This window comes from Rhagoletis zephyria, unplaced genomic scaffold (genome assembly GCF_001687245.7).
Source record: "Rhagoletis zephyria isolate East Lansing unplaced genomic scaffold, Rhagoletis_zephyria_1.1 Rzeph_scaffold_01049, whole genome shotgun sequence".
NCBI lineage: Eukaryota > Metazoa > Arthropoda > Insecta > Diptera > Tephritidae > Rhagoletis > Rhagoletis zephyria.
The window spans coordinates 138669-151745 of NW_016158133.1; the positions used below are offsets into that span (position 1 = coordinate 138669).

Sequence of the window (13077 nt, forward strand, 5' to 3'; positions counted from 1 at the left end):
TACTACAATAATTGTATATACGATTCTTAATTTGAGAGATAAACTTTTTGCTTTTCATGAGCAATTGGTTTAATGTACATATGTAAGTATACCTTGCTGCATCTCAATTTTCACTTTACTCATAACGATGTAATAGCCTGCCACGTCCCGAACCTGCTGTTGCATTGCTAATCGTAGATTGATTCATACGCATTCTACCACGTCCATAACCAGTGACAGTGGTCTCATTATCAGTTGTATCATCGCGCGTATAATCAATGTCGAAGTGCGAAGTATCTGGTTCGCGTGGCACATTTCTGGAACGTGACGACCAAGGATTTAAATCATCAGCTGATTCAATATCAATTGTTCTGATGTGATCAGTACGAGTTGCCTTTGCGGGCGACGGTGAAACAGCCCTTGCGTGCTTCTTTCGCGAGGGACCAGCACCAAGACTAGGAAATTCATTAGTATCATACTTATCTATAGAGCGACCAGTGGCATTGGAGCGTGCCGACATGAATGTCTTGTGGTCATCATAATAAACTTTGTGCTCAGAAATTGCTTTGGTTGCGTAAGTGCTTTCGCTATTAACGGAAATATGTGATTCAGTGTCACCATAGGTGCTTGGTGCTGGATTTATAATAGCAGCTAAGTTGGTTGATTCTGGCACATGACGTCCGGGTATTAAATCAATAGCGATATCCCGACACATGTAATCTGAGAACATGAAACCCCAACGTGTAACGCATGATTGTGTACAATATTTGCTTTTGTCAATATCTTCATGGTACTGTTGATTAGAGAAATTATTTGTAAATTAGTAACAATTTAGTAGCCTCATAGGAGCAGATATAACAAAAACTCACAGTGCAGGCAATGCCAGTTTGATATTCGAAAAAGTCACGCTCAAAATATGCATCCGTTATGTAGTGCGATTTTGGTTGCTCCACTTCACCCATCTCAGAGGTGGCTTCTTTCAGTATGTAGAAAAGATATTGTATGGAATATATCTTCAATTCAACACTATTTGCATTCAAATCAGATTTAAGAAATTCCAATACCGACTCAACAATTGTTATAGAATCGCGATGGGTATAAATTGGTGGATATTCTCCAGTGTTCTCATCGCGTATAAAGTCTACTACGTTATTATAAATCAAACCCAAATTAGACTCGCCTTTAGCATTTGGTGGCAAAGGTAGTTTGTGTGAAGTTTCAGAATGATGTTGTGCCTCATAGTGCAGACCATAGATGTTAGGGCCTTGAAAAAAAAAAGTACAATGTACGATTATACATATGCACTGTTAAAGTAAGTGCATATGTATGTGTGCATATCACAATCATACCTGGATTAATAAATGTATGATATTTCCGGCATACACCATCCTTCAATGAATATTCAGCTACGAGTATCTCGGCGGGCACATAAATACCACCCTTTAGGGACTTCACAAAATAATTAACCATTATGAAGAAATATGATTGAGTTTCCAATTCTAGAAAGATTAACGTTATATATGACTTGTAAATGCAATGATTTTTTAGAAAAAATCCTGTTAGCTTACGGCAATTCTTCACACAGTTCCGCACAGTCATCTCTATATTTCGTTTCATTTGATGCTCACGTTGCTCTGCCTCTGCCCGTTCCTTTTCCACTTGCTCAATGGCTTTACCAGTACAGGTTAACTTAGGAGGCCCAGCAGGTCTGCCAGATTTTTGTCCCATACGTTCTTGCCGAGCCCGATCATTATAAGGGGCACGCTCTTCCACCGTCATTGACTGTAGATACGCAGTAAGAAAGCATATCTAATTAATTAGCCTGTTCTCGTATTCCATTATTTGGTCAGAAATGGTCAGAATTCGTTCCCGTACACACATTTATATTCCCTTCAGTACTATCTTCCGAACTAAATCCTGGAGTACTAGAACAAGGGGTGGCAGGTGGTGTGATTCAAAAAGTGAAGATCCCACCGCGAGATCTTTTGTAGTTTTTAAGTAATTTGAAGTTAAACTTGCAAAATTCACCAAATCTCTCGCTACAATTTCCATCGGTGATTCTATTTCTTTTATTTGGCTTTGCTTTTCTTTTCGCTCAATTTAATTTTTATAATTTTACAAAATGAAGTGAGCCATACAAATTTTGAATTTATTTTTTTTTATTTTTTGTAAAAAATTACGTGTACATATGCATATTGTATATCGGGTATGGAAATATCCCTTTTGCTTAGCAGTAAACCTTTTAGTGTGGGCAACAATGACGTTTTTCAATTAAGGCAGATCGGAATATGCGCTCTCTGGGAAGACAATACCTGTAATTATTGTACCCATAATACTATACTTAAATATTGCGCAATACTCAGAGCTACCATTGAAATTTTTTTTCAATTCTTTTTGAGGTGGAATATTTTCAAAAACTAATTTTTTTTATCAAAAAATTTGTATGTGAAAACTTTTTCAAGAAAAAAAATTTTTTTTAATATTTATTTTCATAAAGAATTTTGATGTAAGTGATTTTTTCTAAATTTTGTTCTCGATTAAATCGATTTGTTTTGGTTTTTGTGCTGTGAAGTTTTAAAAAATATATTAATCAAGCTCAAATTTCATATTTATTTATTATTTATATTTATCCATTTGAAAATTTTAAACAAATCAAACAAATGAGGTGTAACCCCCCCATATCATGTATACAACAACAAAAAATTGTATGAAAAAAAATTTCAAATTTTTTAAATTCGCCGCAGGCTGAAATTTGTAATAAAAAAGCACGCGATATTTTATTACAAATGTTCACTTTCTTCAAATATTATTTAAGGGCTATTTCCAGCACTCAAGAAAAACAAAAAACTCAAATAAAATGACATACAAGAAATGGAAAAGAGTTAGCAGCTCTCAAGAAAAAAATGCTGGTATAAAATAAATAGTTTTTCCACCAAATGCTTAGCTGCAGTTAAGAGCTCGGATAAGTCCCAAGAATTTTAAAATGGGATGATTGGCAAGGTCCATTTCTTAATTTTTGTTTTCTTTCTTCAATTTTCTTCTGCTTAATAGGTGGAATTACACTCTTCGAGTTGTAATTTCATTTTTCAAATAGACTGCAGTTAAGGCTTGGTTGAAATTCACTAAAATAATACTTTAAGTGCTTTATAAATCAAAAATTTTTATGAAAATTTAAAATCGCATTATAATTACCAAAACCGAAACGCATTTTTGAGCTTTTTTTATGAGTTTATTATGAAATAAGAGTACGGTATTTTACTGACTTTAATTTTCGAACTTCTGGTAGCACCATTCTGATAAAGTGCGTTTAAAAGTAGCAATGCAAGCGCTTTTTTTGCATTTTTCTGTCAAAATGTGAAAGCGAAAGTCTTATTTCCCGTGTAAACAGCCAGAAAGTTCCTTTCCTGATTTTTCAGAAATCACTTTCGGAAATAAAAATTGCAAGGTGTAACTTCAACTGAAATTACTGTCAGCGCTTTCGAGAAATAGTTTCAACTTGCTCATGCTGTACTAGCAAATTTCCGTGGGCCTCGATTTTTGGCGAATTGTTATAAATTTTGGGTCGGATATAAAAAAAATACTTGTAATTAATTAATTCTCCTCATATAAACAATTTAAATAGACATTTGACATTTTCCGGCTGTTATGTGCACTTTTTAGCATTTTTAACAAATTTATCAGGTTATGAATTTGTTTGTAAGCATTAAAATGTCTGGTAACATAGTTGGAAGTAGTATGCACTCATCGTGACAAAAATTAGTGTAGGAAGGTTTGATTTTCAGAAATAAAAACTGCTTTCGAAGTCACTTTACACTATAAAATGTAACTGCTCCCATAATCTCTTTTGGAAATTCTTGAGTTTGACAGACTTTTGAAAAGGACTTGTACTTGCCACGTCTAATAGCCACTTTAGGCAATACAACCATTTGGGTTTGTTTGTTAAAAAGAAGTAGAGAAACTTCGGGTATTGTGGTATACAGTCTATCATAATTTCTAGCAATCCAACAACCTTTGTTATCAACTTAACAAGTGACGACTAAAAAACGGGGTTCTAATACAGATATGAAGTGACCACAAGAATTCGATTAAGTTTTGAAAATCGGCCATTGTGGTAAACAAGAGGTTGGTTAATGTATTACAATACCACATTGCCCACCCCACGCAAATTTTTGATTACGTGAACACCACTATTGTTCTAGATGCGAAAGTGGACCAAAGACATATGAAAAAGGCGACTCGACACCTGAATGAAAGATCGACCTACCTCGGCAACCAGGTCGAAAACGCCCCGTCCCAGAAAACTTTTCAATAACGTCATATTTCAGAATATGGTGGAAGAACGCTCTATCTTAGAATTTGATTGAAGAATGCCTTTTCTCATAACTCGGATCAGAAACGCCTCTCAGCTGCCGATTCAAAAATGCCCTATATCAGCACATTTTGAGTAGGTATATTTTCAATTGAGATACGGGACCGAATTCTGAGATAGGGCGTTCTTCAAACAAATTCTAAGATAGGGCATAGAGCATTCTTGAAAAGTTTTCTGCGACAGAGCATTTTCAAACTGACTGCCGAGATGGGTCGCGCTTCCACTCAGTAGTATAAGTCATATAAGTGCTCTATAAGTGCTCGTTTTTATAAAATCGTATTATCCTGTTAATAACATACTCGAAAAGTTTTACGAGAAAATTCGTGATAATTTTGGTAAAATACACCAACATATGTCCCCCGATCAGTAAACCTAACCAAAATGTATTACACCATGAACGTAACCACTTTTTACACTAAGCTATTACAACCATCACTGGTACTGCATTGGCACAGAATCTGCGCATCAATGTACATACATCCATACATATTAATTGAATCAAAAAAAATTACTTACACCCCATATTTTCCCGGCTTCTTCAGTAGCTTCTGCCAATGATAGTTTTTTACCATACTTCGATCTCCATTCTGTAGTGAACATCATAAAGCCATTCGTTTTAGGTTTTTTTGGCATTTTTAATTATCCCTCCTCTGAGGCTTACGTATCCCGTATGAAGAACTTCTGGTTCGTACAAGTATTTGCAAATAAGCGTGCAAAATAAACTTGGCTAGCAACGGTAAATTCTGGACTCGGTAAGATTGTGGTTTGCACCAAGATTTGGCTTTGAGCAAAGAATTATGTGAAATAATTCCCAGGATGCTTTGGATTGTGGCTGTATTTTAACAAAAACTTTCCTGGACACAAATTTTACAAAACACCTAACAAATTGCAGACGCTCGCGCGGATCAAGGCTTTTTGGAAGAATGACAGTTAGAAAATTGTGCAGCACTGGCATTGCGTTGCCATACCACAAGATATTTCGGCATTTTCGGCAATTTCTCTTTGGTGTTGCCCTTCGCGTTCACACAGAGCAATTCTTTTGTACCAATTGTTGTTGTCAGCTGTGAACAGCCAACTAGAATTACTCAGACGAACGAGAGCACAAAGCGTGTTGCCCGACCACGAGCAACTCGGTACCCTTCCCCCTCCCGTGTCACTCCCTCTCTCACAAGTAACGAGTTGCCGCGACAAAAGTTTCTCTGTCTGAACCTAGACTTTCTGAAACAAGAAAACTATCGCTGGTGGCACTATCGATAGTTTTACAACTCTATTACAAAACACAACCAATTGCAGACGTTCGCGCCTACCATGGCTAGAGATGTTGAAAAGCGACGATGCGTCAAAAATTTTTAATTTAATGTATAGTCTACTTATCGAAAACTAACATCTGTAGTACATTGAAACGTCATTTCAGTTTTTCAATTGTGCAGAAAGGAGAATTCAATTTCACCAAAAAATACTAGCTCACTTGCTGTAAGTTATTTCGAATTTTGTACAATTTTGCTAATAACATATTTTGTTGTGAATCATTATCTGAAAAATTCTATGGAAAGGAAATCGATCCATCGATGTTTGCCCTTCGATGTATCGAAAGATATCGATGTACATTTCGATGCATCGAATCAAAGAAATACATCGATGTATTTTTGCCACTTTCATTCCTAACCATGGCTTTTTGCAAGATTGACAGATAGAAAATTGAGCAGCACTGTCATAGCGTTGCCATACCACCGGGTATGAAATAAAACCGATGAACCAAAGAACGTAGATTTACGTTCTTTAGTTTCCATAAAACTGTTCCCATAAGTTCAATGCATTGATGGTAACAAAGAACGTAAATCTATAAACGAGAGCAGAGAACGTATATAAAATTCTCTTCTTAAAATTTGTACACATATGTGTATTCATAAATTAGTCTGTTCCTTTGAACTTCGGACTAAAACCTGTGGAACTGTCAAACTACAATTTTACGCTCTCAAATGAGAGTAAAAGGAGAACAGCTGCAGAAGTGCATAGGAACGCAAAAAGCACTATTTCCTGTAAAAACGTCAGACGGTTTGTGTACATGTCATTGGTACTACACCGATTTGGCTGAAATATCACTAAATAATTATTAAAATTTATACATATTCAAATATTTCGTTGTTTACTTCCATTTTTTAACAAATATAAGCTTCTTTGCTTTCACTGCTTTCTGTTTTTGTTTGCACATGTAAATCAGCTGATCGTTTGACACTTTTCATGAACTTACAGGAAAAAAATCTCCGGACTAAATCCTGTAACTTCTGACTAGGAACAGTTGCTCATTTACTCTCTCAAATGTGTTCCCACTTACAGGTTTTGTGTCAATAGGAACGACTTCCTGTAAGTTCTGACTAAATCCTGTAAACCGGACTGCTATTGGAACAGACTAATTAAGAAAATAATTGTTAGTGGCGCTTTTAAAGTTGCAATTGACAAAATAAACCTATTTAAATATATAATAAGATGGAAAACACTAGTTTTCTAAGAAAATTGCATCGGAAAATAACAAATTAATCAGCTGTTCATAAAACTAGCAACTTCTTGCTGGTTTTGCGTTTTCGTACTTTCTTGCATATTTCACTCATTGGGATAAAATATTTAGTCTGTTCCTTTGAACTTCGGACTAAAACCTGTGGAACTGTCAAACTACAATTTTACGCTCTCAAATGAGAGTAAAAGGAGAACAGATGCAGAAGTGCATAGGAACGCAAAAAGCACTATTTCCTGTAAAAACGTCAGACGGTTTGTTTACATGTCATTGGCACTACACTGATTTGGCTGAAATATCACTAAATAATTAATAAAATCTATACATATTTAAATATTTCGTTGTTTACTTCCATTTTATAACAAATATAAGGTTCTTTGCTTTCACCGCTTTCTGTTTTTGTTTGCACATGTAAATCAGCTGATCGTTTGACACTTTTCATGAACTTACAGGAAAAAAATCTCCGGACTAAATCCTGTAACTTCTGACTAGGAACAGTTGCTCAGTTACTCTCTCAAATGTGTTCCCACTTACAGGTTTTATGTCAATAGGAACGACTTCCTGTAAGTTCTAACTAAATCCTGTAAACCGGACTGCTATTGGAACAGACTAAATTAAAGTTTTTATTAACCCCTCCAATGAGACTCACTTTATTTTCGAGATACATCCCTTTAAAACTTTTAAATTTTACATCCTAAAAATGTATACCAGAAAATCAGTAAAACCACGCCCACTTTTCGTTTTTTCTCTAGCTCAACGTACCCAAAACTAACAAAAACTTAAATAGCGCTAAACGCCCGGCATTAAATTTGGTATAATTTGAAAGAAGAAATCCTCTAATGTACAATATTAAACTTGTTTTCTTATTTCATGCAAACATTATTAAAAATTCTTTTAAATGGAAAGTCGTCACATATATACATATGTAATAACTAATATATGATGCAATGTCCCTTACATTTCTATGAAATCGCAAATCTCCATGATGGTGTCACAATTCACTTAGGGATTGGGTCCGTCTGGTATATCTTCCGGTTCCGGCTTAACAAATACATCGTCATCCTCTTGATCTTCTTTGCTATTCTCATGCAATAGTACATATTCCCGCGTACTAAAACCAAATTTAATAACATCCTTTTCCATTATCTCATAATATTTACGCGGGTCAATTTTCTTGTTATTTAAAAATGTGCCATTAGCCGATTCTAGATCAATAAGATAGAGCCGCACACGTTTACCTTGTGTGCCATCCTCGCGTTCGAATGGCACTAGCCGATATTGTAAAGCTGCATGCTGCTTTGAACAACTAGGATGATCAACAGCTAAATCAGCTACTTTGCGATCTCGTCCCACCAAAAAGCAGCTTTGTCTATGTATGTGCAGTGTTGGTAGTGCCGTTTCCCCCTTGAATGGGTATAAACGCCAACGGCGTTTTGGTTTTCGTGCCTCTGGTGGTTCAGCATATTTGACAACTACTCCATTAACTTTATTCGTGTCTTCCAATAACGCGCCACTTAGGCCAAAATTGGGTTTTTCTTTTTCAACAGGTTCTGTTTTTGACGATAAGCCATGGTGCTTATCAGCTGCACTTTTACCTCCCCATTCATAATTTTTGCTATCGTCTTCACGTGAATTTCTGCGCCGCGGACGTCCACGTCTTGACGGCGAGTGCTGTTTTCTTGAGTGATCTCTAGGTTCACGCTTACTTCTGTCGTCTCCTGGCGATCTGCCACGCGGTCTAGGTTGTCGCGGACTTCGACTGTTTCTTAAGTAGAAATTTTGATAAATTGTACGTTAGCATCTATATAGTATGTAGTTACAAATGTAAGTTACTTACTCCCTGCGATCGTTGTAACGGTCGCTCCTTTTAAATCGTTCATCTCTCCATCGCTCATTGTGATTTCTATTATCATAACGTTCGTGGTAATCACGCCTGTAAGGGAAACGCTCTCTACCTGCGTATTCACCCCGCGATCTATTTCCGCGTTCATAACGATCACCCCGCGACTGTCCTGCATCACGTTCTTCACTCCTTTCTCGCTCTCTGCTGTGCTTTCGCCGTTGTCGACTTCTGCTACGTTGCCGTGCCCGCCGCTCAGGACTGTCCCATTTGGAAACATTTGGCTCGTCTCCACTACTCAGCTCTTCACGCTCCCGGCTACGCGTGCGTTGCCGCTGCTTTCGTTCAACCCGCCCAGTACTACGTTCCCGTTGTTTATTGCCATCATTCTCCTTCCGTTTAGATGCCTTGGGCTCCTCAGACGAATCTGACGATTCACTTGCAGAAGTTGAACTGGAGCTACTGCTACTGGATCGATTTTTCTTGCTTGAATGTTTTAAGCCACTTTTGGCAGTTTTTTTGTGCTCGTGATGCCTTGACTCTGCCTCAGAATTGTGAATATCGCTGTCGCTGTTTTCGGAGTGTACATCATCGTCGGTGCTTCTATTTTTTCGTGACTTCTTAGGTTTGGACATATTTCATAAATATTTATTAATATTTCACTAACATCCGAAAAACATTTGTAAATAACAAGCCACCGAATAAAAACAGCGGATGATTTCAGCTGTCAAAGAATGGTTGTTGCTGTCAGGTGGCGGTTGATTTTGTATCTGAATACAGGGTGTTCTAAATTGAGAGTATACCAGCAGTTTAAATATATTTTGAGTCAGGGCACATCAAATAACGCAGATCTAAGTAGTTTTCCCTTCTTATAGATTTATAGCCTTTGTGTTTGGGTTATCACATCTTTAACGATTTGATAATAAAGCAAGAAATTAAAAACAATCAGACAGGGTAACATATCTGTTTTCGTTTACCAGTTGTCAAAACCGCCTGCTGATGGGCTGCCATATTTTCCAATGTCGAAGTACAGACAAAACCCCTAATAAGTAATTTAATTTTGTGTAACTTTGTTTTATTATCCCCATTAAATCCAAAATTTATATATAAGTGCGGCTTCATTCCGCAATATTTTCTCAATTATAATTGGACAGTAGTGTAATGTTTCTTGAAACATTCCAATTTGACGTACAAATGTATGTGCTTCAGAATTTAGAAGGATTAATATTTTTAGCATCTGGCAGCACAGGACTCGTCTTTCACGTTCAGCTCGCGAGGAAAGTGAAAATTTTAAAGAACTTACGAAAAAACCAAAATTGCGAGTGGTTTTAATCGAAAAATTTTATGTAACTGGTTTAGGGATTAGCAAAGCATATATTTTATAGTTAGCTGACATGTGGGAATAGAATCTGAAAGAGCTTCGATATATAAAGGGTTTGTTCTGGTGGAAGTCAGCCGAAAGAAAGGCAAGGCAGGGGATAGACATTAGCAATTAAGGTGAAGAAGGCAGTGGCAGAGACGGGTGACTTCGCAAACTCAGTACTGAGCCAGTCATACAAGAAGACGACTAGGAAGTGGAAGTTGTGAAGGCTGTAGCCAACAGATTTTTACACAGGGTCGTCGACTTGAAATCTTTGAGGTAATGGTTTTTGCGGTCTCATTGAAAAGTACAAAATTTCTTGCCCTTACACCCCCTATAGGCTAGGCAAAGAACAAGTGATCAAAGCAGGAAGTGTCAAACTCGTGCTGGGGCGATTGGCGACACGAAGCGGTCTGAAAAATTGAGCAACAACAAATAGCAAGCAAGGACAGAACAAAGAAACTATTTGACCACATTGGCTATTCAATAGCCAAGTAACTTGGATCGCACACGTAAAATCTTGGCCTTTCAAAGCAATGGAAGATACTGGAAGTGCCATTGTTGAAGAACAAAAACTTGCGGCTTCGCAAAAGTCGAAGAAAAGGCAAAGGAATAAAAAGGCAAATGGTAAGGGCTCCGCTGGCAGTTCTCAAAGTGAAAACTTACCTGAAGTTGCAGGCAGCGTTAGTAGCGAAGCCTTGATCGCAGCCAATGGAATTACGGAAAAATTAGAACAACAGTTACACATTGCCGGCGATGGAATTCAAATGAATGGCGTGAAGGAGAAATGCATCAGTTCAGTTGATAGCCATGCTGTTCAAAACGGGCATCACACAACCGCAAGCGATAACACGAATAGCACAGTGGCTGCGCAAAACACGCAGGCCGCACAGCATAAGTCATCACCCGAAAGTCCAGAGTGTGGAGCTTTGAAAAAATCAAAGAGTAAAAAAACTAATCGAAATAATTTAGAAAATGAAAGTGATGCGGCATACCCAACCAGCGATGAGCCATCATCAGCAGTAATTTCAAGGCCTACGGAAGCTGTGAACAATGGAGCGGAAGTAGCTAAAGCGCAGTTGAAAAACGGTTTCCACGGTTGCATTAATGAACAAAGTAATGAATTGCGTTGCGAAGAGTCACAGCAACAGTGTTCATCAATTGCGATTCAAAAGCAATCTGAGCTGACACAAGCACTGATCAAAACCGATGTGTTAACTTCGTCTGCAGTTTCGAGGGCGTTAGAGCAAAAAGCTGCAGTTTCAGCGTCAGACACCTGCCCAAAACAGGAACAATTGTTGGCGACTATAGCGCCACTCAATAACGCTACAAAGGCTAACACAAACACTGCAATACACAATTCAAATAGCACTGCCAATCAGGATGAAGAAAATGCACAGCAAGCTATTACTATCCATAAAACTAATACTGAGAAAGAGTCGGTAGAAGAGCCATCCCTAACTGGAGTGGATACAGCACCCGCATTAGATTTGAGTAATGTACATATTGAGTATAAGGAATATGAATCGGAGCTGCAAATGCATGTGAGTTGGTATACAATTTGACGTCTTGTACCATAAAATAGTGCTGCATGCAGTAATTAACTTTATCTAATTTTGTCTATAGGACATAATGCGTTTGATACAGGCTGAATTGTCGGAGCCTTACTCCATTTACACCTATAGGTACTTCATATACAATTGGCCGAAATTATGTTTCTTGGCAGCGCATGGTAATGAGTATGTTGGTGCCATAGTATGCAAACTGGACATGCATATGAATGTTAGGCGTGGCTACATAGCTATGCTGGCGGTGCGCAAGGAATATAGGAAACTTAAAATCGGCACAACACTGGTGCAAAAGGCAATTGAGGTACACACAATAATCTTGCTGAGTTTTTTGCTCTACTACAATAAATATAATTCTTCTATTTTGCAGGCCATGCTCGCTGACAATGCCGACGAAGTTGTGCTGGAGACCGAAATGCGTAATGTACCCGCGTTGCGTTTATATGAGAACTTGGGCTTTGTTCGTGATAAACGCTTGTTTCGTTACTATTTAAATGGTGTCGATGCGTTGCGTTTAAAATTATGGTTTAGATGAGATTGTGTTTAGTTGAAAATTCATTGCCACATTGCATGCACACATTATAAATATTTTTATTATATTATAATAAGTCTTATGCAAAGCAATTTCGGTTGAGACGTTATTTTTCGCGTTTACATGGACATTTTGATGCTAATTAAAAAACGAAAAAACCGACCAAAAAGGACTAAAACCAAAACACATTACGAATAACGGATGAACAAAAGTAAATACATGCTGTTTTAGATTGTTTGATTTCTTTTTTACTTTTAATTATGGCTTATAAGCAACAAAGGGCTAATGGAAATGCGAAGACTCTGCCGATTTCTCAACTTTCTTGTGTACTATAAGTACAATTCTCTTAAACTGATTGAATTTGTAATGTTGTTTACTAACTAGCACTGGATGAAGTTTTTTGTTCCATAACAAATTTCGCGATGTACCTTTAATTTTGGGTTTTCTTAGTCTCTTAAGTCTTATAGCGAGGTTAAAATAATAAAAAAAAGAATTGTAAGACAAATTAGACTTGTTTGTTTTTGTTGTACGATCACAAGGAAGTAGATTTTCGAACTAGATTACGAATTTGTTGTGTAAGAAACTTAAAATTATTGTTTGCGCCTAATTTTTAAATTACAATTTTTACAAACCAGTTAATAACACCTCATCGCATAACAACAGTTATATAAGTTCTTAATGATTTATAAATATTTTCCTACATACAAAATTTTACTCAACCAAACACTGCAATACCGTTTTGTTTAAAAGAAAATGCTCTGTTTAACACATGGATACTTCAACAATTGTAAATAAAAACATACTGAATCAATCGAACTTTACGATTTTTTCTCGCAATAATATTATGAACACTTTAATTAGCTTAACTTTTCCGCAATTTATAAGAAAAATAAATACTATAAGGTTATAAAAATATA

The 13077-nt window shown here is 36.8% G+C and overlaps 3 protein-coding genes across 3 annotated transcripts; 1 reads left to right on the forward strand and 2 right to left on the reverse strand.

The window, feature by feature from the left end:
• Positions 1-7: 7 nt before the first annotated feature.
• Positions 8-5289, reverse strand: LOC108362599 (protein maelstrom 1-like). Its single transcript, XM_017615638.1, has 5 exons — positions 4865-5289; positions 1548-1761; positions 1329-1478; positions 849-1243; positions 8-772 (listed from the first exon to the last, which is right to left on the reverse strand). The coding sequence occupies exons 1-5, from the start codon at positions 4979-4981 to the stop codon at positions 116-118; spliced, it is 1533 nt and encodes a 510-aa protein (XP_017471127.1). The 5' UTR covers positions 4982-5289; the 3' UTR covers positions 8-115.
• A 2413-nt stretch (positions 5290-7702) lies between these two features.
• Positions 7703-9445, reverse strand: LOC108362601 (FHA domain-containing protein DDL). Its single transcript, XM_017615641.1, has 2 exons — positions 8698-9445; positions 7703-8625 (listed from the first exon to the last, which is right to left on the reverse strand). Exons 1-2 carry the CDS (start codon positions 9333-9335, stop codon positions 7863-7865), a joined length of 1401 nt encoding a protein of 466 aa, XP_017471130.1. The 5' UTR covers positions 9336-9445; the 3' UTR covers positions 7703-7862.
• Positions 9446-9946: 501 nt separating this feature from the next.
• Positions 9947-12668, forward strand: LOC108362600 (N-alpha-acetyltransferase 30-like). The gene is made up of 4 exons (XM_017615639.1): positions 9947-10339; positions 10401-11604; positions 11687-11932; positions 11999-12668. Exons 2-4 carry the CDS (start codon positions 10597-10599, stop codon positions 12161-12163), a joined length of 1419 nt encoding a protein of 472 aa, XP_017471128.1. The 5' UTR covers positions 9947-10339; positions 10401-10596; the 3' UTR covers positions 12164-12668.
• Positions 12669-13077: the final 409 nt, after the last annotated feature.